Source organism: Haliotis asinina, chromosome 10, assembly GCF_037392515.1.
Source record: "Haliotis asinina isolate JCU_RB_2024 chromosome 10, JCU_Hal_asi_v2, whole genome shotgun sequence".
NCBI classification, from domain to species: Eukaryota; Metazoa; Mollusca; class Gastropoda; order Lepetellida; family Haliotidae; genus Haliotis; species Haliotis asinina.
This window is the reverse complement of record NC_090289.1, coordinates 44,690,681-44,715,519: the sequence shown is the minus strand read 5'-3', so window position 1 is coordinate 44,715,519 and position 24,839 is coordinate 44,690,681. Positions and strand designations below refer to the sequence as shown.

The 24,839-nt window shown below is 39.0% G+C and overlaps 3 protein-coding genes across 4 annotated transcripts; all 3 read left to right on the top strand.

Annotated features, from left to right (window-relative positions):
• Positions 1 to 745: 745 nt before the first annotated feature.
• On the top strand, positions 746 to 4,771 carry LOC137298274 (uncharacterized). Of its 2 annotated transcripts, XM_067830455.1 has the most exons (5): positions 761 to 915; positions 1,021 to 1,041; positions 2,346 to 2,461; positions 2,852 to 2,965; positions 3,178 to 4,771. In XM_067830455.1, the coding sequence occupies exons 1-5, from the start codon at positions 899 to 901 to the stop codon at positions 4,320 to 4,322; spliced, it is 1,413 nt and encodes a 470-aa protein (XP_067686556.1). In that variant the 5' UTR covers positions 761 to 898; the 3' UTR covers positions 4,323 to 4,771. The 2 variants fall into 2 exon arrangements, with proteins under 2 accessions (XP_067686557.1, XP_067686556.1); XM_067830456.1 differs by lacking the exon at positions 1,021 to 1,041 and having other exon boundaries at positions 746 to 915.
• Positions 4,772 to 7,313: 2,542 nt separating this feature from the next.
• Positions 7,314 to 11,705, top strand: LOC137297650 (uncharacterized). Its single transcript, XM_067829552.1, has 3 exons — positions 7,314 to 7,574; positions 9,933 to 9,997; positions 10,653 to 11,705. Exons 1-3 carry the CDS (start codon positions 7,316 to 7,318, stop codon positions 11,559 to 11,561), a joined length of 1,233 nt encoding a protein of 410 aa, XP_067685653.1. The 5' UTR covers positions 7,314 to 7,315; the 3' UTR covers positions 11,562 to 11,705.
• Positions 11,706 to 20,638: 8,933 nt separating this feature from the next.
• Positions 20,639 to 23,404, top strand: LOC137298820 (uncharacterized). The gene is made up of 4 exons (XM_067831092.1): positions 20,639 to 20,745; positions 21,015 to 21,281; positions 21,630 to 21,694; positions 22,349 to 23,404. Exons 2-4 carry the CDS (start codon positions 21,023 to 21,025, stop codon positions 23,261 to 23,263), a joined length of 1,239 nt encoding a protein of 412 aa, XP_067687193.1. The 5' UTR covers positions 20,639 to 20,745; positions 21,015 to 21,022; the 3' UTR covers positions 23,264 to 23,404.
• The last annotated feature ends 1,435 nt before the right edge of the window (positions 23,405 to 24,839 follow it).

Genomic DNA, 24,839 nt, shown 5'->3' with positions numbered 1-24,839 from the left:
TCATTATGACTCCTCCCAGCCCAATGCAAACCTGTTCCAGTCTAGTGGCTAATAATAACTAGGTCTCTCACCTCTGTCAGATAGACTGTTCCGCAAACACTTCATAATGCAAGATATAGAGTCAAGTATTCATAATAAAAACCCGTAACGTTCACACCCAACAAGCAATATTCTAACAGTCTTCCGTCGGAAATGAGATGACCGTTTCAACGTTTAGTTATAATAAGTATTAGTTATATATATATATATATATATATATATATATATATATATATATATATATATATATATATATATATATATATACGTATATGTATATATGTGTGTGTGTGTGTGTGTGTGTGTGTGTGTGTGTGTGTGTGTGTGTGTGTGTGTATATATATGTATCATTCACTCACCCAAATATGTATATACTACCCAGTCATGGAGCTATAGAAACAGCAAAGCACGCGACAGCAAAGCACTTAGTCATTCGCGGTAGTCAAAGTCACAAACTGCCCTGGAACCCATTTTTGTTTAATTTCTCAGAAACCATACGTCATTTAGAATATAACTCTATCTCCGAAAATGATCTACACCAAAATACATAACATCAGGTGCATTGTGATAAATTCTATTTTCTTGGAAGGCGGCGATGATAATGTGTCAGTTTCGTATTATTGCGTCATACTTCCTGTCCGATGTGTGGACTGCGCATGTACTGTATCGTCACGGGGTAATCTATTTTCAGTGAGCGGGACTTCCCACCTTCAAGGGAGATAACTCAGTGAGCGGACATCGAAGTAAGAAGAGCCTACACTTTGATTCCGGTGGTCACTTGAAGACAGTGAATAGCTGTAACTTACCTCTCTATTCACATGGAATATAACATTATTCCCTTACAACCAAATCTCTCTGGATGTATTCAGCGGAGAGGTAGGCTATACTTATATTCTGTCAATCGAACTTTTGGGACACTCCTTTTATGAAATATCTTCCAAATAACGCCAGCTGACCATATGCAATTATCTTATGTTTCAGTGATAAGAAAATAAGAAAAAGGTAATAAGAACACATAGAATTAACTTGGTTGGTCACATGGGAACCCAGGGTAAGGTCAGAACAGATTACATGTACTTTGTTGGAATTGCTCAGGGTAGGTAAATAACATATATTGTGATGAAATTGTTCAGGGAGGATGTATCACATGTACTGTGTTGAAATTCCTCAGAGTAGGTAAATAACATGTACTGTGATGAAACTGGTCAGGGAGGGATATATCACATGTATTGTGTTGGAATTCCTCAGGGTAGGTAAATAACATGTATTGTGATGAAATTGTTGAGGGAGGGATGTATCACATGTACTGTGTTGGAATTCCTCAGGGTAGGTAAATAACATGTATTGTGATGAAATTGTTCAGGGAGGGATGTATCACACGCACTGTGTTGAAATTGCTCAGGGTAGGTAAATAACATGTACTGTGATGAAACTGGTCAGGGAGGGATATATCACATGTATTGTGTTGGAATTCCTCAGGGTAGGTAAATAACATGTATTGTGATGAAATTGTTCAGGGAGGGATGTATCACATGTACTGTGTTGGAATTGCTCAGGGTAGGTAAATAACATGTACTGTGATGAAATTGTTCAGGGAGGGATGGATCACATGTACTGTGTTGGAATTGCTCAAGGTAGGTAAATAACATATATTGTGATGAAATTGTTCAGGGAGGGATGTATCACACGCACTGTGTTGAAATTCCTCAGGGTAGGTAAATAGCATGTATTGTGATGAAATTGTTCAGGGAGGGATGTATCACATGTACTGTGTTGAAATTGCTCAGGGTAGGTAAATAACATGTATTGTGATGAAATTGTTCAGGGAGGGATGTATCACACGCACTGTGTTGAAATTGCTCAGGGTAGGTAAATAACATGTATTGTGATGAAATTGTTCAGGGAGGGATGTATCACATGTACTGTGTTGGAATTGCTCATCGTAGATATATCATATGTACTGTGATGAAATTGTTCAGGGCGAATACATCACATGTATTGTGTTGGAATTGCTCAGGGTAGGTAAATAACATGTATTGTGATGAAATTGTTCAGGGAGGGATCTATCATATGTATTTTGCTGGAATTGTTCAGGATGGATATTCAACATGTTTTGTGTTTGGAATTGTTTGTTCTTTTGGCAACTAAATTTTACAGGTCGATATTTTCTGTGAGTTCCTTATCCTTTTACACACACACACACACACACACAGACACACACACAGACACACAGACACAGACACACACACACACACACACACACACATGATGCCTATGGTCAATATGATTTATTTTCGATGTTTCAGAATGTCAGAGACGGGAAAACAACTCGCTACACCTGATGTTCCGGAGGATGAAGAAGAAGTGGCATTGGCCCTAGAACATTCACAGAAGCAAATAGAGAAGCCACACCATACAATAGGTACACGGAAATTTCTGTTTTCCAGTATAATGAGTTCACTAAGGTTATAACTACGGGTTCGTTATAAAGGTAGTTTACTGTATCGATAAATGAAGATAAATTGACGCCATATATATCAGACATTCATTTATCGTTTCAGTGTATGTTATCGTGTACGGTCCAAAAACTGTTGTGATGAGCACGCATGAGTATGTTGTCGTTTCTGTGTCGTCAACCTTGTAGGGACCAGACAATATGATGATTATGATTGGCGTTCCATGTCGCTAGCGCATACTGTTCAAGTAATTAAATGAGTGACAGAGCTTGACCACTCAATGAACATTTTTTTTTATATTGAACTTCTCGTTTGACGGTTCCTGCTAATGTGCTTCTTTTGTTGATCTTTTTCAGCTGAGTATGGACAGCTGCTGACACAAGTAACGACTGGCGCGTCAGGAGGATACATGAGGGGATCCAACGTGGCAGGGATACACTTTGGAGATGCTTTAGTACTGAACGTTCAATGTAAGTTTTGCAAGGAACACGCGCACGTCCTGGGATTCATAAGACATACAAACACATCTTGTTGGTTGCCAATACATATCTGTCAGATCATTTCTCCTATACTATTATCAAATCAGGTCATGTAATATAGTATATATATACTGACTGGTAAAAAAGTAATGTGTTGATCTAATTGATGCTGTTGGGCTGACAGTAATGTAATTTGTTTCCAGATGGTAATACGTCTGAGGAGTTAGAAGTTGTGAAGGGGCGTCTGAAAGAATTCGAAACTACCATTTTGCCCCTAATATCTGCGCAGAGTGTTCCGAGTCCAGCTCCTTTGAACATCAAGAAACAGGGCTTGGAAAGCGAAGAAGACAATACAGATGAGCGCATTACCGGGGTCTTTCAAGGGGAACATGATGATGGCAGTGAAATGACAGATGATGAACTCTACATTCATCTTCATGAGTGTGACGTGAACGATGTGAGCGATGAGGACATTCAATACTTAACAGACGAACAGGTGTATAACTATGTTATATATGTCCTTTCATGCTGCAATATCAGAACATCGGAACAAACAGATGGCTCTGACACAGTTGGAATTAAGACGAAGGTCAAAGCGAGGCAGCATATACACAAGGAAGACCCGCTAAGTGCCGGAACAGAAGAGACCATTTCAGATGTCAAGCTTAAATCTAGCATCAAAGGTGGAGATAGGTTCAGCAACCCGGGTATAGACCTAAGTGATGGTGTCAACTCAGAGAAAGTCATGGGAGTTCGTACAGCTGAAGATAGAGGACGGAAACAGCTGGATGCTACATATGCAGAGACTTTGTTGGAAGATCACTCTAAGGCAGATAGTGGACAAAATGCCGTTTATTCAGAGGGTTTGAGGGAAGGGCGTGCAAAGGGAGATAATCCTAATATGAAGGGAGACCTGTTAACTCCCTCCCCTGTCGACCCTCTTATTGGTCTGCCTGGAAACTATCTGGAATTTACGTTTGATCTGAGATGTATCCCGTCAGGGCCAGTGCGTGTCATCACCCGTCACAATGTGGAAAAAACTGTTGAGATAGGAAAGTTACATCCTATGGAGAATGTGACAGAGGTGTTTACATTTTTGGACGCTATGCTAACTGAATTATGTCCTCAGTCAGACATTAGGTTTGAACCTGGCTTTTATGCCTCCCATCCTGTGACTGTTTCAGAAGTTATCAGAATTGATCTGAGAGACATTCAGAACATAGTAGTGAGAGTTAAAACAAAACTAAACGTTGAACTCATTTTACAAATCAGTGCAATGAAACCACCATCTGCCTGGTTTCAAAAGATCGAAACGTTTTTGTCTCGCATGCTGTTAAAAGATTATTGAAATGCATGTGAGTTGTCATTAACTTTCACCGCATGTAAATATTATCAAGTTATGTCTGTCTGACATTGTATATGGAAAGATTTTCACGATATAAAGGGTTATACTTTAATTGAATATTGATTTTTATATGCACTGTCATCTACCAAGAATTGCACTAATGCTTTGTTATTTTTGGTTGATATAATTTTACTATACCCTTACTACACACTGTTTCAGCCTTGCTCAATGTAGTGATCATACGTCACCAGGTCCTCACTGCTGCATCTCTGTTCTATAATGTTAAGTACCTTGAGTCCTGACGTGAATGGACAGATATGGTTATGAATGAATCCAGGATATTCATCTACACAGGAACAGAGGACGGTACATGATTGGGATAACCTTTATTATAGCTAAATTTGTATCATGCTTCATGTACAAAGCCAATAAAATGTGTATATACTCCCAAATACCGAACTGATGTTTTTGCCCCCATTCCGAGCTATCTTGTCTGAAAGGCAGAATGATTTACATAATCTGAGATATATATGTCTTATCTATCACCTATGACGAACTAAATATATTTTAGTAGATAGCAAATGTTTTGATCCATTTGTAAGAGAAAAAGAAAGTCACACACGGGGATGCCATAGGAACCACCGGCATGCTCACAGAATCCATTTTGATGAATACTAAAACTAGAGTATAAAAGGGCGTTTTAATGGTTGAGATAATCTCACTCAGGTAGGGGACAGTAGCCCAGTGGTCAAAGCGTCCACATTTAAAACTGAACACTCTTTTTCAATTCCCCACATGGGTAACATGTGTGAAACATATTTCTGGTGTTGCCCATCATGGTATTGCTGGAATATTGTTAAAAGTGGCGTAAAACTACTATACCCACTCACTACCCCACTCACAAACATATCAGCCGGTTAGTCTAAACCTGTCTTCTGGAATGTTTCAGTTTACATCCCCTTTATTCCTAAGGGAAAAACCTTCTTAGGAAGTCCCAGTGCTTGAATTTTTCCCGGTCGGTCGGTTGCGCACGCATGCACGTAGTTATGTTTACTTATATATATTTATACATTGTTGCACCGGTTGGTATACGCGGTACACTGTAAATATCTTTCCGGAGTTGAATTACTTATTCTAAGCAGGATCCAATAATCGTTCAAATCGAGATTCTTCCAGATGCTGCACAATTCAGTCTCAACACCTGGTTGTGCCTTTCACCAAATTACAGGCTGAAATAGTGTTTAAAGCCGTGTTACACCTTACACACTATGCAGTGTCACACACACACACACACACACACACACACAAAAAAAAAAAAAAAAAAAAAAAAAATCACTCTCACTCACTACTCACTCTAGGCTGTCGCACTAGTGGAGGATCCGAGTAAGAACACGTTGGAGCATTCTAAAATTAAGACCGGGAAAAACCTTCTTAGGAAGTCCCAGTGCTTGAATTATACCCGGTCGGTCGCTAGGTATGTTTACTTATTTATATACATTGTTGCACCTGCCTTGCTGATATCACTCGGAACTTCCCTGTAACGTTTATCTATAGTTCATTTTTTCTATCCTTTGGAACAGGATTAGTTCAGACTGTACAATCAAAATCTGGTCAATTCGTATCCTGTTGACTGACGCACTCATATATCCGTGTATGTGAGATGAAAATAGCATGTATATATACGTAATGAACTCACAATGTGTGATCAAAACGTATGCGTGAGCTAAGATGCCTCACCTGATTCTATAATGATATCAGCATCCATTTACACAACCATACACGTAGGAGTTAAAACTTCCACAGATGCTGACTTTTCATTAGTGAGGTGTCGATATACTCGGGGATGAATCGTATTCAATGTTTAGTGTAACACGCGTTATTAACATTAAAAAAATCAGGAAACTTACCTCATCAACTGAACGCGTGTCTAAGTGGGATACAAGCGCTATCACAGTCTACGGATCCTGTATATATATGCAGCTATATTGTTGATGTAAGATACTATTTAAGGTTATTATTACACACAGGGCTCCAAGAGGCAGATACAAAAGGCTCCCTTACCCGGAGGAGTGGTGACCCAACATGGAATACAAGAAGAGTGTTGAAATTCACCAAAGCTCTGAAGATGTAAAGAGGTCGATGTCTTCGAGAAGCTTACCAGACGGTTAGTACTGATACAACCAAGGAATGTGCTTCTATTTTAAAATAGATCTGTTTATGGATGCGAGAGTTAAACGAACACGTTAATACACCTTTGAATTTATCGTAGAGATATGTTGTTTTAATGGTATAGTTCGAAACCGATGCATAACATCAGGCCTAATCGTAATGTCTGTTGTCCGATTTTGTAGACTTAGGTCGGAAACGGGGAGTACCGGAAACTAGCATCCATGGCGTCAGCGCAGACGCGGTGTCAACTGCCAACACAGCCAACAGTGTCCATGGCGGGATGGGTAACACATGTATGTACCGGATCCCTTGGCATCGGAGCGTCACTTTTATTTGTGCGCGTATCAATTTTTCATTGCCAATTAATAAAATTATTTTAACTTGGCCGCGTCCCGATAATCCATTTGTCTACTATTAGAACGACTGTCTGTAAGACTGAGTGTGACTGAATCTACACCTCATTAACGCGTACTAAACTTTCTAAACTGTATTTCTGAAACAGAAATCTGTTTCTCTATCGTTACTTTTTTCTATTTGTACCCAAATGTAATTCCATTCACTGACCTGGTGTTAATTACAGATATGTAACCTTCATTATTTTCAATTTCAGATAATAATTATTTTTATCTCCTTGGTCGTCAAGAGGAAGTCATGACGACGATGATCAGACCGTGGAGAATTGGAACACAGATTGACAATGTCCATAAACCAACGCAGGGTAAGTGACAATAGATGTTGTCCATTCTCTGTTGTCATTCTAAGAGGTTGGTGTACAGGCATTCCCCATGGTGCCAAGTAAAACTATGTTCTGCGTTACAGACATACCTATGAGTGAAAGGAAATCACGAGTTCGGCTTGACAGCGAAAGTGAAAAACAAGTAATGGTCGAAGATCACTCCCCGCAACACAGGCAACAGTGCGTTACAGATGTTGCTAAGGACGCTGCTGCAGAAGATCCTACAGATGCAACTTTAATAGCTGTTACAGAAACTACTACAGGAGATGCCTCAGACGCTACTGCAGAAGTTCCTACAGGAGATGCTTCAGAGTCTGGGAACGACGGCGAACCTCCTAATAATATCAAACGTAAGTGCAACGCAGCAGATCGTCCAGTACGTTGACTGGTGTTTCCTTATATCGGGGTATCGGGTGTTTTGTTGTCCGGGAGGATGAATTGGCTCATAAAGGCATTAAAGGGGCACTGATGCGGAGCAATTTCCGTGGACTGGTGTAAACTTTTGTTATTGTTTTTCTACCGTGAGTACCCAGATGATATCCCAGAATTCGTGACTGGTTCGTGACCTCTGCTGCGCATTCCGCAAGCGCAATTGATAGTTTAGTTATAGACAGATCAACGTAGGTGAAGTCATTTTTACTTCATTACAAATATATTATGAAAACAAATGAAACACTTTGAAGGTTAATCATCTGCCAGTGGTAGAAATGGTAAAAAACTATTAGGACAGAAAAATAACGAAGCCAATGTACGTCTCTATATTTTGTCTCATAACCCTAATTAGTTTATTGTCATATTTGTATGATTCTGAAAATTAATAAAAGAACACATGATCTGCTTATACTCATAGTAAATTTCTAACACAACAGCAACATTTATACATTGTATAGATTGCCAATGTGGATCCTATTTCACACACATACGCGATCTAGTGTGTGTTTTCTGTCATACGGATTCTGCTGAATGCTACAACAAATAAATTAAAACAAAATGCAAATAATGAATGTAAAACAGACTAATTTTATAGCAACAATGTCAGGCTACTACCTTGTTCAGGAATGTATCCATCAATATCCACGTAAAAGAAATCGTATTCCATTCATCTGCAGCTGGTAAATAATCCTGCTCTGTGTCGCGTGTCTTACAACTGTCTCATTTGCGAAAAAGTAACACATCGTTTCACGTCTTTCGTTGGTGAAAACCAGATAACCCTCTCATTAGTCTCCCAAGATAGCACACCTGGCAACTAATTGTATGATGTCCGCTATTCTAAGTAATTTAGTTAACCAATAATGAGCAATCAATCAATCAACCCAAGGGTGGTTAATTCTTTGAAGGGAGGATGCTGTTTTTACACTCACTCTTTACGACAGGGTGTAGTCATGTACACACACTGCCTTTTGACAAATCCGCTAGAAGATAAAAGTAATTAATCAATCAGTGTGTTATCGGTTAATTCTTTGATCGATGTTTGTTTTTGTAACTCAGCTGATAAACCCTCTTGCATCACTTACATGCACATATTACATAACATACAATACATTTGCCACTACAGACCTTAATTTGTAATGTTGAGTATTTACTCCAGACAGGAGAAATGCCAAATGGGAACCTTTGTTGAGTAACCGAAGTGGTGTTACTACTAATTATACCTGTTATAAATTCACTAATTGACCATCCAGAGAATGATGACAAATAACACGTGTAGGTTTACACCATCAAACGCGAGTTCTAGGAAGGAAGATGTAATCTCTGTGTCGCATGCAGCCTGAAAACACTTATGGGCCGAAACTGTTTTGAGGATACCAACGGAATTTCGTTACATAAGGAATACACACAGGCATTTGCTGTGTACTTGGGTAAATAGGTGAAATAAGGGTTTTTTTACGTAAGAAAATTTTCAGATTTCTCTACCAAAGGCAAAGTCGTCGTTTATTGTTTACGAATTCAAATAAATCAATTGTGTGTTTTATTATCATAAACCATTGTAGCTACCATAGCTACCCAAATTTACGTGTGATATTTCCTATCACAGCTGAACCAACACTCAAAACTACCTATATATAAAGCTTTGCAATCTTCCGTACTGAAACAAATGGCTTGCTACGTGCCTGTAGACATCATATTTTCATGTAACATGATTAAATATGGAGGTTAAAAACACAGAAATAGGATCAAATTGGATCAATAACTAGATACCATCCAAGCATCCGAAAAGAACTGCACTGCTGGGATATTTTGTTACGATCAGACAAGGAATACCACGGATATTTTTAAACAAATGGCATATGATGGGCATCCGGCCTCCTGACTGTTTAGGTGAAGAGATTCTGCTAATATGGACAGGAGCCCAGTTCCTTTGTCCGTCACGGTCGAAGGAGCGGGCGCTGACCAATTTGCGGTTTGGTTTCGTAATTAGACCCTTGGCGAGAAACATTATTCGCTCCGCATCAGTGCCCCTTTAAGGACAAGCAGAATGTGAGTTCCATATAATCGCTGAACACTAAAACCAGACGCTAAATGATAACGATTAAGTCTTATGAACACTGAAGGGAACGATTGCCATGCTCCTAGTGTTAGGAGCTCCTACAGAGCAATTGGCACTTTCGTGTTGTAATTTAGTGATATCTCGTAGAGTTGTATTAAAGTTCTAGCACACATTTTCCAATACTTCATCTATCACCAAAGGCATGTGATGTTTGTTTCAGAACCCTGGGTCTCCGCTCTGTATCGTTCCATGGGTATATTATTTCGAGGAGGAAACACATCTCAGGTAAGTAAAGACCTTTCACTCAATAACGAGTGATTCAACGTCTCAGCTTCGACTAGATCCATACATTGGGTGTTTTCAAACTGAATAACTTCTCATACAAATGTGCCATATTTATAAAAAAACACATATTGAAATGTTCAGATCGAGTTAATAAAACTCCACTCTCGACAACATAGAAAGCAATTTTATGTAGTCAACATTGTGTCTACAGTGCGTGTACTCTGAGACCTAAGTGAGACCAGGGCCCACTTGCACAAAGCTGTCTTAGCTCTACGACTGTCTTAGCGTTTCTCTCATTGGAGAATGGGAGTTGCAATCATTGTAGCACTAAGATCGTTTTGTGCAAGTGGCCCTGAAGTGAGTTCCTCACTTAATGAGACTATTTTAACTCAATAGATTTTGTCACGTGAATAATGAATGACAATACAAGGGGGTACTGGCATTTACATTTTAACGTTATGAGATGTCCACCAGCACATGTACATGGACCGTCAAATCGATGTTTCTTATATAGTGGGAAAAAACGGAAACAACTTGGAACATCCTTTTTATATTGGAATCATGGTATACTTTGTCAAAGTTAACTACAGTGTCTGTCTTTAATATCGGTTTTGTATGGAAACGTTGATAAATGCTATATATAATTTCATTTCAGCTTAAAGAGTGTTTGCCTGGTTTAGAGATTCGTGAGCCTGATATACAATTGCAGTCGAACGGCCTTTCACTTGGCAATGACGAAACTGAGCATGAAAATACAGAAGACTATATAGAAGCAGACTGGGTCATGGTTTCAGAAGAAGATGCTGTATGTTCCACGCCTATCGTTCACGAGGCAATTCCTCGTGCTACTTCAGATACTGGTGACACCATCCATCACAAAGTAAAGGTCAGTCAGTCTACGGCAACACACCAGGGGCAAAGTATCCATATTGACAACATGGACCATGCCGACATGCCCTTTGACACTGGTGGAAGAGATGGGAATGATGGAAATGGAGGTTCCACATCAGCGTGTGGCATACAAGGAGACAACCAAGAGATCCGGCTCGGGAATCAAGTCAAGGAGTGCACTACTCCACATCAGAATCGACACTTAGAGAACGGTGGATACAGCAACATGACAAGGGACGTCGTAAACGGAGTCTATACTCCCTCCAGACAGGGAACAGAGATAGTGGAAATGCAACATAAGCACCTGCTAGAGCAGTGGAAAAAGATGGCTCAGAGAGACCAAGCCATTGTTAAGGAACTTTTAAACAACGTCATATTTCATGCAAGGAATCAACCAGAGGGACTTCGAACACTACTACCGATGCTGAGGATGATGTCACGTGATATAGCACCCGGTGTCCCTGTCCATCATAACGAGATCGATGATTCATATGTCAGGTTACTCATATTTGAACTGACAGATATTGGATGTGATCTGTCAAGGAAAACCGCAACAAACGTTGTTTCCTATATTTTAACCATTGGCAGAAACAATCCCAAATTACTGTTGGAAATTATGGAGAAAATGGACCATCTTGATAATATTAGCAATCATCGTATACCAGATAGATAATTCCCATGTATTTATAGTCAGCTATACTACTTTACTAACTGTACATAATAGACGAATTGTTTTCATTACTACCCTTTGGTAACTATGTTTACATGTGGCTCAAAAACGTAATGTTTTAGAAAGCTTAATAAAATCTTCAGACAATTTCATTGTCTCGGGTTATTATTAATTATTATCCAAACGTTATTGCACTTAACGTATCGAAGCATAGGTGTAACCGTCACGACCAGACGTAATGATATATTACCAAAAGGAACATTGCACTTATAATCTCTACACTGCCTTTGAATATTGAATTAAACGATGAATTAAGTGAAAATGAGGATTTGAATGCTCTTTTTTCATTTTGCTTTCGTTGTTGACGTCATTACTAATTACCAATGACATTTCTGTATTTGTAAATAACATTAGAATTAACTTGATTGCTCCTGGGCATAGAAGTTACTGTTTTGAAGTTCGAAATTACCGATTTTTCTGGAAACAATAAATTGTACAGTTTCCTGTTGAATAAAGCTGAACGGACATGCTATTCTTTCCATCCTCATTTTCTTTTAATTCTCAGTTTAAATCGGCATTTAGAGTGTTGGCTTCAGAGATTATATGTTCAATGGTTACCTTCTAATTCTACGGATTTATAGGTGCGTGCTGGATACGTTGCGAATAAACCTTGATAAGATCTCGAATCCAACATAACAGAGAAGGCACGTATCTGCTAGGCGAATTCGACCTTTGGGGTTCGTTGTGTGGGCCTGCCCAGTGTAGCAGAGGTTAACCGCCCTCAAGGGGTTTCCCCATGTGATATTTATAGAATGCGCCAACGGGTTACACCTGTGAGCATCACTGGGGTTACGACTGTCACAAACATATATTATGCATGTAAAGGGCGAAACTGCATGGGTGCATATTTCAGTCTCATATTGAGTATGACTCATATCCTACTGTGGGAATTTCGTTTTTGGCACAATGTCACACCATGTACAAATGGATCAATGTAAACAATCAAATTTACATAGTAAGCATCGTTTATTGCATATGCATTACGCATATGTATCTCAGATCAATAATGCATCGGCCTTTCAGGCATTCTTTTCATCAATGGAATGTGTTCATGAACAGAAGCCACACTATCTATCGTGATGTTCATTATTTTGTCTTTATTGTTAACTATGACATTTTACTTGTAGTTACTATTGATACAATTTCTCCCTGTTTCTACGTCTTCTCGGGGAAATGAGACGTCTCTTTCAACGTTCTGTTAAAAATAAATCTGATGCAGTGTTAAGGGATATATCTGTCATTCACCTACATCACTGTTATCGTGAAATAATGTTATTCGGAAAAAGCAGGCATGTTATTACGCGAAAGCATTTTCCTTTATTTTGACAGAAAGTAATATCATCTGGCTACGATAATATCAATTGTAATATTATATTTTCGTAGAAGACGGAAGTGAGAAAAGGTCAACCATGTGTAATCACGACACACTACGTTTCATAGGTAAATCTATTTTTAGACCGCGGGCCTGCCCATCAACGATTACGATAAAAATCTCTCAGTCGATGAATTCAACTGAGAGGTAAGCAGGCACAACATATCCTAGGTGTAGCCATACAGGGTGAATTCATATTTCTACCCCATCTTCATACAAAATTATTTCCTGTTTCAATGGTAGAGCGTACCATAACATCTTCGGACAATACGTTTGGAGTCTTTGTAATCAAGAATTAGTCAGCATTTCAGCTAATTAGCCTCGGGGTTTCGCTACCCAGTGGCGACACATTAGGTATTTACTGGGAGATTATTGATATAGTTATACTCCACTTAGCAAATTGTTTCCATTTCTTTTCTTTTCTACATTAAACGATTAACAAGGCAGTTACACAGCATTACAATGTTTGAATTGGTCAGGATGGATTCATGATATTATTTTGTTTGTGTTGGTCAGGGTGGCTACATGACATTATCATGTTTGAAATAGACAGGGCACTTGCACTGCATTACAATGTTTGAACTGGTGAGGATGAATTCGTGATATTACTTTGTTTGTGTTGGTCAGGGTGGCTACATGACATTATCATGTTTGAAATAGACAGGGCAGTTACACAGCATTGCAATGTTTGAACTGGTCATGATGGATTTATGTTATTATTTTGTTTGTGTTGGTCAGGGTGGCTACATGACATTATCATGTTTGAAATAGCCAGGGCAGTTACACTGCATTACAATGTTTGAATTGGTCAGGTTGGATTCATGATATTATTTTGTTTGTGTTGGTCAGGGTGGCTACATGACATTATCATGTTTGAAATAGCCAGGGCAGTTACACTGCATTACAATGTTTGAATTGGTCAGGTTGGATTCATGATATTATTTTGTTTGTGTTGGTCAGGGTGGCTACATGACATTATCATGTTTGAAATAGCCAGGGCAGTTATACTGCATTACAATGTTTGAATTGGTCAGGTTGGATTCATGATATTATTTTGTTTGTGTTGGTCAGGGTGGCTACATGACATTATCATGTTTGAAATAGCCAGGGCAGTTACACTGCATTACAATGTTTGAATTGGTCAGGTTGGATTCATGATATTATTTTGTTTGTGTTGGTCAGGGTGGCTACATGACATTATCATGTTTGAAATAGACAGGGCAGTTACACTGCATTACAATGTTTGAATTGGTCAGGTTGGATTCATGATATTATTTTGTTTGTGTTGGTCAGGGTGGCTACATGAAATTATCATGTTTGAAATAGACAGGGCAGTTACACAGCATTACAATGTTTGAATTGGTCATGGTGGATTTATGTTATTATTTTGTTTGTGTTGGTCAGGGTGGCTACATGACATTATCATGTTTGAAATAGCCAGGGCAGTTATACTGCATTACAATGTTTGAATTGGTCAGGTTGGATTCATGATATTATTTTGTTTGTGTTGGTCAGGGTGGCTACATGACATTATCATGTTTGAAATAGCCAGGGCAGTTACACTGCATTACAATGTTTGAATTGGTCAGGTTGGATTCATGATATTATTTTGTTTGTGTTGGTCAGGGTGGCTACATGACATTATCATGTTTGAAATAGACAGGGCAGTTACACTGCATTACAATGTTTGAATTGGTCAGGTTGGATTTATGTTATTATTTTGTTTGTGTTGGTCAGGGTGGCTACATGACATTATTATGTTTGAAATGGCCAGGGCAGTTACACTGCGTTACAATCTTTGAACTGCTCTGGGTGGATACATGACATTACTGTGTTCGAACTGGTCAGGGTGGATGCATGACGTAGACTATGTTTGACATGGTCAGTGCTGACACGAGACATACTCTGTGTTTGAAGTAGTCAGGGTAGATACATGGCATTCATATGTTTGAATTGGTCATGGTGGATCCATGACATTACTATTTTTGAATGTGGTCAGGGTAGATGCATGGCAACACTGTGTTTGAAGTAGTCAAGGCGGTTACACGGCATTACAATGTTTGAATTGGTCAGGGTGAATTCATGTTATTATTTTGTTTGTGTTGGTCAGGGTGGCTACATGACATTATCATGTTTGAAATAGCCAGGGCAGTTACACTGCATTACAATGTTTGAATTGGTCAGGTTGGATTCATGATATTATTTTGTTTGTGTTGCTCAGGGTGGCTACATGACATTATCATGTTTGAAATAGACAGGGCACTTGCACTGCATTACAATGTTTGAACTGGTGAGGATGAATTCGTGATATTATTTTGTTTGTGTTGGTCAGGGTGGCTACATGACATTATCATGTTTGAAATAGACAGGGCAGTTACACAGCATTGCAATGTTTGAACTGGTCATGATGGATTTATGTTATTATTTTGTTTGTGTTGGTCAGGGTGGCTACATGACATTATCATGTTTGAAATAGCCAGGGCAGTTACACTGCATTACAATGTTTGAATTGGTCAGGTTGGATTCATGATATTATTTTGTTTGTGTTGGTCAGGGTGGCTACATGACATTATCATGTTTGAAATAGCCAGGGCAGTTACACTGCATTACAATGTTTGAATTGGTCAGGTTGGATTCATGATATTATTTTGTTTGTGTTGGTCAGGGTGGCTACATGACATTATCATGTTTGAAATAGCCAGGGCAGTTACACTGCATTACAATGTTTGAATTGGTCAGGTTGGATTCATGATATTATTTTGTTTGTGTTGGTCAGGGTGGCTACATGACATTATCATGTTTGAAATAGCCAGGGCAGTTATACTGCATTACAATGTTTGAATTGGTCAGGTTGGATTCATGATATTATTTTGTTTGTGTTGGTCAGGGTGGCTACATGAAATTATCATGTTTGAAATAGCCAGGGCAGTTACACAGCATTACAATGTTTGAATTGGTCATGGTGGATTTATGTTATTATTTTGTTTGTGTTGGTCAGGGTGGCTACATGACATTATCATGTTTGAAATAGACAGGGCAGTTACACAGCATTACAATGTTTGAATTGGTCAGGTTGGATTCATGATATTATTTTGTTTGTGTTGGTCAGGGTGGCTACATGACATTATCATGTTTGAAATAGCCAGGGCAGTTACACTGCATTACAATGTTTGAATTGGTCAGGTTGGATTCATGATATTATTTTGTTTGTGTTGGTCAGGGTGGCTACATGACATTATCATGTTTGAAATAGACAGGGCAGTTACACTGCATTACAATGTTTGAATTGGTCAGGTTGGATTCATGATATTATTTTGTTTGTGTTGGTCAGGGTGGCTACATGAAATTATCATGTTTGAAATAGACAGGGCAGTTACACAGCATTACAATGTTTGAATTGGTCATGGTGGATTTATGTTATTATTTTGTTTGTGTTGGTCAGGGTGGCTACATGACATTATCATGTTTGAAATAGCCAGGGCAGTTATACTGCATTACAATGTTTGAATTGGTCAGGTTGGATTCATGATATTATTTTGTTTGTGTTGGTCAGGGTGGCTACATGACATTATCATGTTTGAAATAGCCAGGGCAGTTACACTGCATTACAATGTTTGAATTGGTCAGGTTGGATTCATGATATTATTTTGTTTGTGTTGGTCAGGGTGGCTACATGACATTATCATGTTTGAAATAGACAGGGCAGTTACACTGCATTACAATGTTTGAATTGGTCAGGTTGGATTCATGATATTATTTTGTTTGTGTTGGTCAGGGTGGCTACATGACATTATCATGTTTGAAATAGACAGGGCAGTTACACTGCATTACAATGTTTGAATTGGTCAGGTTGGATTCATGATATTATTTTGTTTGTGTTGGTCAGGGTGGCTACATGACATTATCATGTTTGAAATAGCCAGGGCAGTTACACTGCATTACAATGTTTGAACTGGTGAGGATGGATTCATGTTATTATATTGTTTGTGTTGGTCAGGGTGGCTACATGACATTATTATGTTTGAAATGGCCAGGGCAGTTACACTGCGTTACAATCTTTGAACTGCTCTGGGTGGATACATGACATTACTGTGTTCGAACTGGTCAGGGTGGATGCATGACGTAGACTATGTTTGACATGGTCAGTGCTGACACGAGACATACTCTGTGTTTGAAGTAGTCAGGGTAGATACATGGCATTCATATGTTTGAATTGGTCATGGTGGATCCATGACATTACTATTTTTGAATGTGGTCAGGGTAGATGCATGGCAACACTGTGTTTGAAGTAGTCAAGGCGGTTACACGGCATTACAATGTTTGAATTGGTCAGGGTGAATTCATGTTATTATTTTGTTTGTGTTGGTCAGGGTGGCTACATGACATTATCATGTTTGAAATAGCCAGGGCAGTTACACTGCATTACAATGTTTGAATTGGTCAGGTTGGATTCATGATATTATTTTGTTTGTGTTGCTCAGGGTGGCTACATGACATTATCATGTTTGAAATAGACAGGGCACTTGCACTGCATTACAATGTTTGAACTGGTGAGGATGAATTCGTGATATTATTTTGTTTGTGTTGGTCAGGGTGGCTACATGACATTATCATGTTTGAAATAGACAGGGCAGTTACACAGCATTGCAATGTTTGAACTGGTCATGATGGATTTATGTTATTATTTTGTTTGTGTTGGTCAGGGTGGCTACATGACATTATCATGTTTGAAATAGCCAGGGCAGTTACACTGCATTACAATGTTTGAATTGGTCAGGTTGGATTCATGATATTATTTTGTTTGTGTTGGTCAGGGTGGCTACATGACATTATCATGTTTGAAATAGCCAGGGCAGTTACACTGCATTACAATGTTTGAATTGGTCAGGTTGGATTCATGATATTATTTTGTTTGTGTTGGTCAGGGTGGCTACATGACATTATCATGTTTGAAATAGCCAGGGCAGTTACACTGCATTACAATGTTTGAATTGGTCAGGTTGGATTCATGATATTATTTTGTTTGTGTTGGTCAGGGTGGCTACATGACATTATCATGTTTGAAATAGCCAGGGCAGTTATACTGCATTACAATGTTTGAATTGGTCAGGTTGGATTCATGATATTATTTTGTTTGTGTTGGTCAGGGTGACTACATGAAATTATCATGTTTGAAATAGCCAGGGCAGTTACACAGCATTACAATGTTTGAATTGGTCATGGTGGATTTATGTTATTATTTTGTTTGTGTTGGTCAGGGTGGCTACATGACATTATCATGTTTGAAATAGCCAGGGCAGTTACACAGCATTACAATGTTTGAATTGGTCAGGTTGGATTTATGTTATTATTTTGTTTGTGTTGGTCAGGGTGGCTACATGACATTATCATGTTTGAAATAGCCAGGGCAGTTACACTGCATTACAATGTTTGAACTGGTGAGGATGGATTCATGTTATTATATTGTTTGTGTTGGTCAGGGTGGCTACATGACATTATTATGTTTGAAATGGCCAGGGAAGTTACACTGCGTTACAATCTTTGAACTGCTCTGGGTGGATACATGACATTACTGTGTTCGAACTGGTCAGGGTGGATGCATGACGTAGACTATGTTTGACATGGTCAGTGCTGACACGAGACATACTCTGTGTTTGAAGTAGTCAGGGTAGATACATGGCATTCATATGTTTGAATTGGTCATGGTGGATCCATGACATTACTATTTTTGAATGTGGTCAGGGTAGATGCATGGCAACACTGTGTTTGAAGTAGTCAAGGCGGTTACACGGCATTACAATGTTTGAATTGGTCAGGGTGAATTCATGTTATTATTTTGTTTGTGTTGGTCAGGGTGGTTACATGGCATTATCATGTTTGAACTAGTCAGGGCAGTTACACAGCACTACAATGTCTGAACTGATCATGATGGATTCGTGATATTATTTTTTTTGTTTTGGTCAGGGTGGCTACATGGCATTGCTGTGTTTGAACTAGTCAGGGCAGTTACACAGAATTACAGTGTTTGAACTAGTCATTGTGGATTCGTGATATTATTTTGTTTCTTTTGGTCAGAGTGGCTACATGGCAACACTGTGTTTGAGCTAGTCAAGGCGGTTACACGGCATTACAATGTTTGAATTGGTCATGATGGATTCATGATATTATTTTGTTTGTGTTGGTCAGAGTGGCTACATGACATTATCATGTTTGAAATAGTCAGGGCACTTGCACTGCATTACAATGTTTGAATTGGTCAGGTTGGATTCATGGTATTATTTTGTTTGTTTTGGTCAGGGTGGATACATGACAATACTGCATTTGAACTAGTCAGGGCAGTTACACAGCATTACAATGTCTGAATTGATCATGATGGATTCGTGATATTATTTGTTTTGTTTTGGTCAGGGTGGCTACATGACATTATCATGTTTGAAATAGACAGGGCAGTTACACTTCTTTACAATGTTTGACCTGGTTACAGTGGATACATGACAATACTGTGATTGAACTAATCAAGGTGGACATATCCCGCATACTGTGTTTGAGCTGATAAGGATGAATGAAGGACACGTACTCTGTTGGAGCTGTTTATATCTCATATCGTTCAATTTAAATAGAAACACAGTCCCTTCCCATTCTAACCCAGTTAACATAATCCCTCCATATTCTAACCCATTTAACACAATCCCTCCGCATTCTAACCCAGTTAACATAATCCCTTCACATTCTAACCCAGTTAACATAATCCCTCCACATTCTAACCCAGTTAACATAATCCCTCCACATTCTAACCCAGTTAACGTAATCCCTTCATATTCTAACCCGGTTAACATGTTCCCTCCACATTCTAACCCAGTTAACATAATCCCTCCACATTCTAACCCAGTTAACATAATACCCCAACTGTGACTAAAGGTACAGGTAACCATAATTATACTTTGATGTCTCCACTCTGCGTTTCAGTTATAGAGAACAGATCAGAAAGTTTATCCTCAAAAGTCACATACCCTCGTAGAGACCATACAGCATATTGATGCATGTTGAACCATTGAACAACGTTGGTCTCAAGTTCTAAATTTAGTTATCCAGCGCCTGCATTAATAAATAGTGAATGATTACACATTTTATAGGAATAACCTTTCGATGTGTCAACAGCAGAGCGCCACCATATGTGCTTAACTGAACAACGACAATGCATTGTGTATGTTAGGGATGAAGGACAAAACAGTATTAGTAAATTCCCCGAACTCTTCCAACTTTAGGTTACCTGACATTTTATTGTCATGAAGACATGAATGCCTATTGTTGTGTAGCCATAATAGGAGCGAATACCCAACATGTCAGAGAGGGAGGGAGAGGGTTTGCATTGTATGATATTATGGATCATTAGTACCATACTGTTGAAATGCAAATTACTTATCTTCTTCTTCTTTTTTTTTAAAATGGATTTCACATACTATTCCTAAATACATAAAGGACTATGTCGACTTTCGTCCAGCCCTCGTTAATAAATGACATTAAATATTTCCCTGTCTGTGTATTCTTTTGAGACCCCTTTACCTCACCCTCCACACAAACAGAAAACCCAAAGCTCCCGGTGGCCTTCAACATGCTGATGACCATGAGCTCGGTGTTGCAGAATATCGCAAGCAGGAAAAGAAAGCCCTATACCTAACGTTCAGGAGAATGGGAGAGTGGCACTGGTCCCAGAACAACCACAGAACCGAAGAAAGAAGACACAAGACCCAAAAGGTACATGAGTCTTCACACGTTTCAGCATAATCAGGAAACCGCAGTCATAACGAATGTTCCTGCTAAACTATACTAGGAATTATGCTATAGAAATTTACCATACCTAGTGACTAAGACACCATAGACATGGGCAACTAAGATACATTTGAATCTGCTTTGTTGTCCATTCTCCCTTGAATTGGCTCACAAACCTTTAAGCCTTTTTCTTATTGCTACAGTCAATAATAATAATGTCTTGTTGCCAAGTAAAACTAGGTTCTGTGTTACAGACATAGCTATGAGTGAAAGGAAATCACGAGTTCGGCTTGACAGTGAAAGTGATAAACAAGTAATGGTCGAAGATCACTCCCCGCAACACGGGCAACAGAGCGTTACAGATGTTGCGAAAGTCGTTGCTGCAGAAACGGCTACAGAGGCAACTTTAATAGCTGTTACAGAAACTGCTACAGGAGATGCCTCAGACGCTCCTGCAGAAGGTTCTACAGGAGATTCTTCAGCGTCTGGGAACGACGGCGAACCTCCTAATAATATCAAACGTAAGTGCAACACAGCAGATCGTCCAGTACGTTGACTGGTGTTTCCTTTTATCGGGGTATCGGGACCAGGAGGATGAATTGGCTCATAAAGGCATCTAACATTAAGGGCAACCAGAATGTGAGTTCCATATAATCGCTGAACACTAAAACCAGACGCTAAATGATAACGATTAAGTCTTATGAACACTGAAGGGAACGATTTCCATGCTCCTAGTGTTAGGAGCTCCTACAGAGCAATTTGCACTTTCGTGTTGTAATTTAGTGATATCTCGTATAGTTGTATTAAAGTTCTAGCACACATTTTCCAGTTCTTCATCTATCACCAAAGGCATGTGATGTCTGTTTCAGCATCCTGGGTCTCCGCCCTCTATCGTTCCATGGGTATATTATTTCGAGGTAGAAACACATCTCAGGTAAGTAAAGACCTTTCACTCAATAACGAGTGATTCAACGTCTCAGCTTCGACTAGATCCATACATTGGGTGTTTTCAAACTGAATAACTTCTCATACAAATGTGCCATATTTATAAAAAACACATATTGAAATGTTCAGATCGAGTTAATAAAACGCCACTCTCGACAACATAGAAAGCATTTTTATGTAGTCAACATTGTGTCTACAGTGCGTGTACTCTGAGATCTCAGTGAGACCAGGGCCCACTTGCACAAAGCCGTCTTAGCGCTGCGACTGTCTTAGCGTCTCCTTCATTGGAGAATGGGAGGTACAATCATTGTAGCACTAAGATCGTTTTGTGCAAGTGGCCCTGAAGTGTGTTCCTGACTTAATGAGACTAATTAAACCCAATAGATTTTGTCACGTGAATAATGAATGACAATACAAGGAGGTACTGGCATTTACATTTTAACGTTATGAGATGGCCTCCTGTACATGTACAAGGACCGTCAAATCGATGTTTGTTATATAGTGGGAAAAAACGGAAACAACTTGGAACATCCTTTTTATATTGGAATCAAAGTATACTTTGTCAAACTAAACTACAGTCTCGGTCTGTAATATCGGTTTTGTATGTATATATTGATAATTACTATATATTATTTCATTTCAGCTCAAAGAGTGTTTGCCTGGTTTAGAGATTCGTGAGCCAGATATACAGTTGCTGTCGAACGGCCTTTCATTTAGCAGGTGTAATGACGAAACTGAGCATGAAAATACAGAAGACTGTATAGAAGCAGACTGGATCATGGTTTCAGAAGAAGATGCAGCATGTTCCACGTCTATCGTTCACGAGGCAATTCCTCGTGCTACTTCAGATACTGGTAACACCATCCATCACAAAGTAAAGGTCAGTCAGCCTACGGCAACACACCAGGGGCAAAGTCTCCATATTGACAACATGGACCATGCCGACATGCCCTTTGACACTGGTGGAAGAGATGGGGATTATGGAAACGGAGGTTCCACATCAGCGTGTGGCATACAAGGAGACAACCAAGAGATCCGACTCGGGAATCGAGTCAAGGAGAGCACTACTCCACATGACAATAGACACTTAGGGAACGGTGGAGACAGCAACATGACATGGGATGCCGTGAACGGAGTCTATACTCCCTCCAGACAGGGAACAGAGGTGGTGGAAATGCAACAAAAGCACCTGCTGGAGCAATGGAAGAAGATAGATCAGAGAGACCAAGCCATTGTTAAGGAACTTTTAAACAACGTCATATTTCATGCAAGGAATCAGCCAGAGGGACTTCGGACACTGCTACCGATGCTGAGGATGATGTCACGTGATATAGCACCCGGTGTCCCTGTCCATCATAACGAGATCGATGATTCATATGTCAGGTTACTCATATTTGAACTGACAGATATTGGATGTGATCTGTCAAGGAAAACCGCAACAAACGTTGTTTCCTATATTTTAACCATTGGCAGAAACAATCCCAAATTACTGTTGGAAATTATGGAGAAAATGGACCATCTTGATAATATTAGCAATCATCGTATACCAGATAGATAATTCCCATGTATTTATAGTCAGCTATACTACTTTACTAACTGTACATAATAGACGAATTGTTTTCATTACTACCCTTCGGTAACTATGTTTACATGTGGCTCAAAAACGTAATGTTTTAGAAAGCTTAATAAAATCTTCAGACAATTTCATTGTCTCGGGTTATTATTAATTATTATCCAAACGTTATTGCACTTAACGTATCGAAGCATAGGTGTAACCGTCACGACCAGACGTAATGATATATTACCAAAAGGAACATTGCACTTATAATCTCTACACTGCCTTTGAATATTGAATTAAACGATGAATTAAGTGAAAATGAGGATTTGAATGCTCTTTTTTCATTTTGCTTTCGTTGTTGACGTCATTACTAATTACCAATGACATTTCTGTATTTGTAAATAACATTAGAATTAACTTGATTGCTCCTGGGCATAGAAGTTACTGTTTTGAAGTTCGAAATTACCGATTTTTCTGGAAACAATAAATTGTACAGTTTTCTGTTGAATAAAGCTGAACGGACATGCTATTCGGCATTTAGAGTGTTGGCTTCAGAGATTATATGTTCAATGGTTACCTTCTAATTCTACGGATTTATAGGTGCGTGCTGGATACGTTGCAAATAAACTTTGATAAGATCTCGAATCCATCATAACACAGAAGGCACGTATCTGCTAGGCGAATTCGACCTTTGGGGTTGGTTGTGTGGGGCTGCCCAGTGTAACAGAGATTAACCGCCCTCAAGGGTTTTCCCAGGATGATATTTATAGAATGCGCCAACCGGTTACACCTGTGAGCTTCACATGGGCCTGCCCAGTGTAGCAGAGATTAACCGCCCTCAAGGGGTTTCCCCAGGTGATATTTATAGAATGCGCCAACGGGTTACACCTGTAAGCTTCACAAGGGTTACGACTGTCACAAATATATATTATGCAGGTACAGGGCGAAACTGCATGGGTGCATATTTCAGTCTCATATTGAGTATGACTTATAAAGCTAAGAAGAATTTTCCTACTGTGGGAATTTCGATTTTGACACAATGTCACACCATGTACAAATGGATCAATGTAAACAATCAAATTTACATAGTAAGCATCGTTTATTGCATATGCATTACGCATATGTATCTCAGATCAATAATGCATCGGCCTTTCAGGAATTCTTTTCATCAATGGAATGTGTTCATGAACAGAAGCCACACTATCTATCGTGATGTTCATTATTTTGTCTTTATTGTTAACTATGACATTTCACTTGTAGTTGCTATTGATACAATTTCTCCCTGTTTCTAAGTCTTCTCGGGGAAATGAGACGTCTCTTTCAACATTCTGTTAAAAATAAATCTGATGCAGTGTTAAGGGATATATCTATCATTCACCTACATCGCTGTTATCGTGAAATAATGCTATTCGGAAAAGCAGGCATGTCATTACGCGAAAGCATTTTCCTTTATTTTGACAGAAAGTAATATCATCTGGCTACGATATTATCAACTGTAATATTATATTTTCATAGAATACGGAAGTGAGAAAACTATGTGTAATCACGACACACTACGTTTCAAAGGTAAATCTAT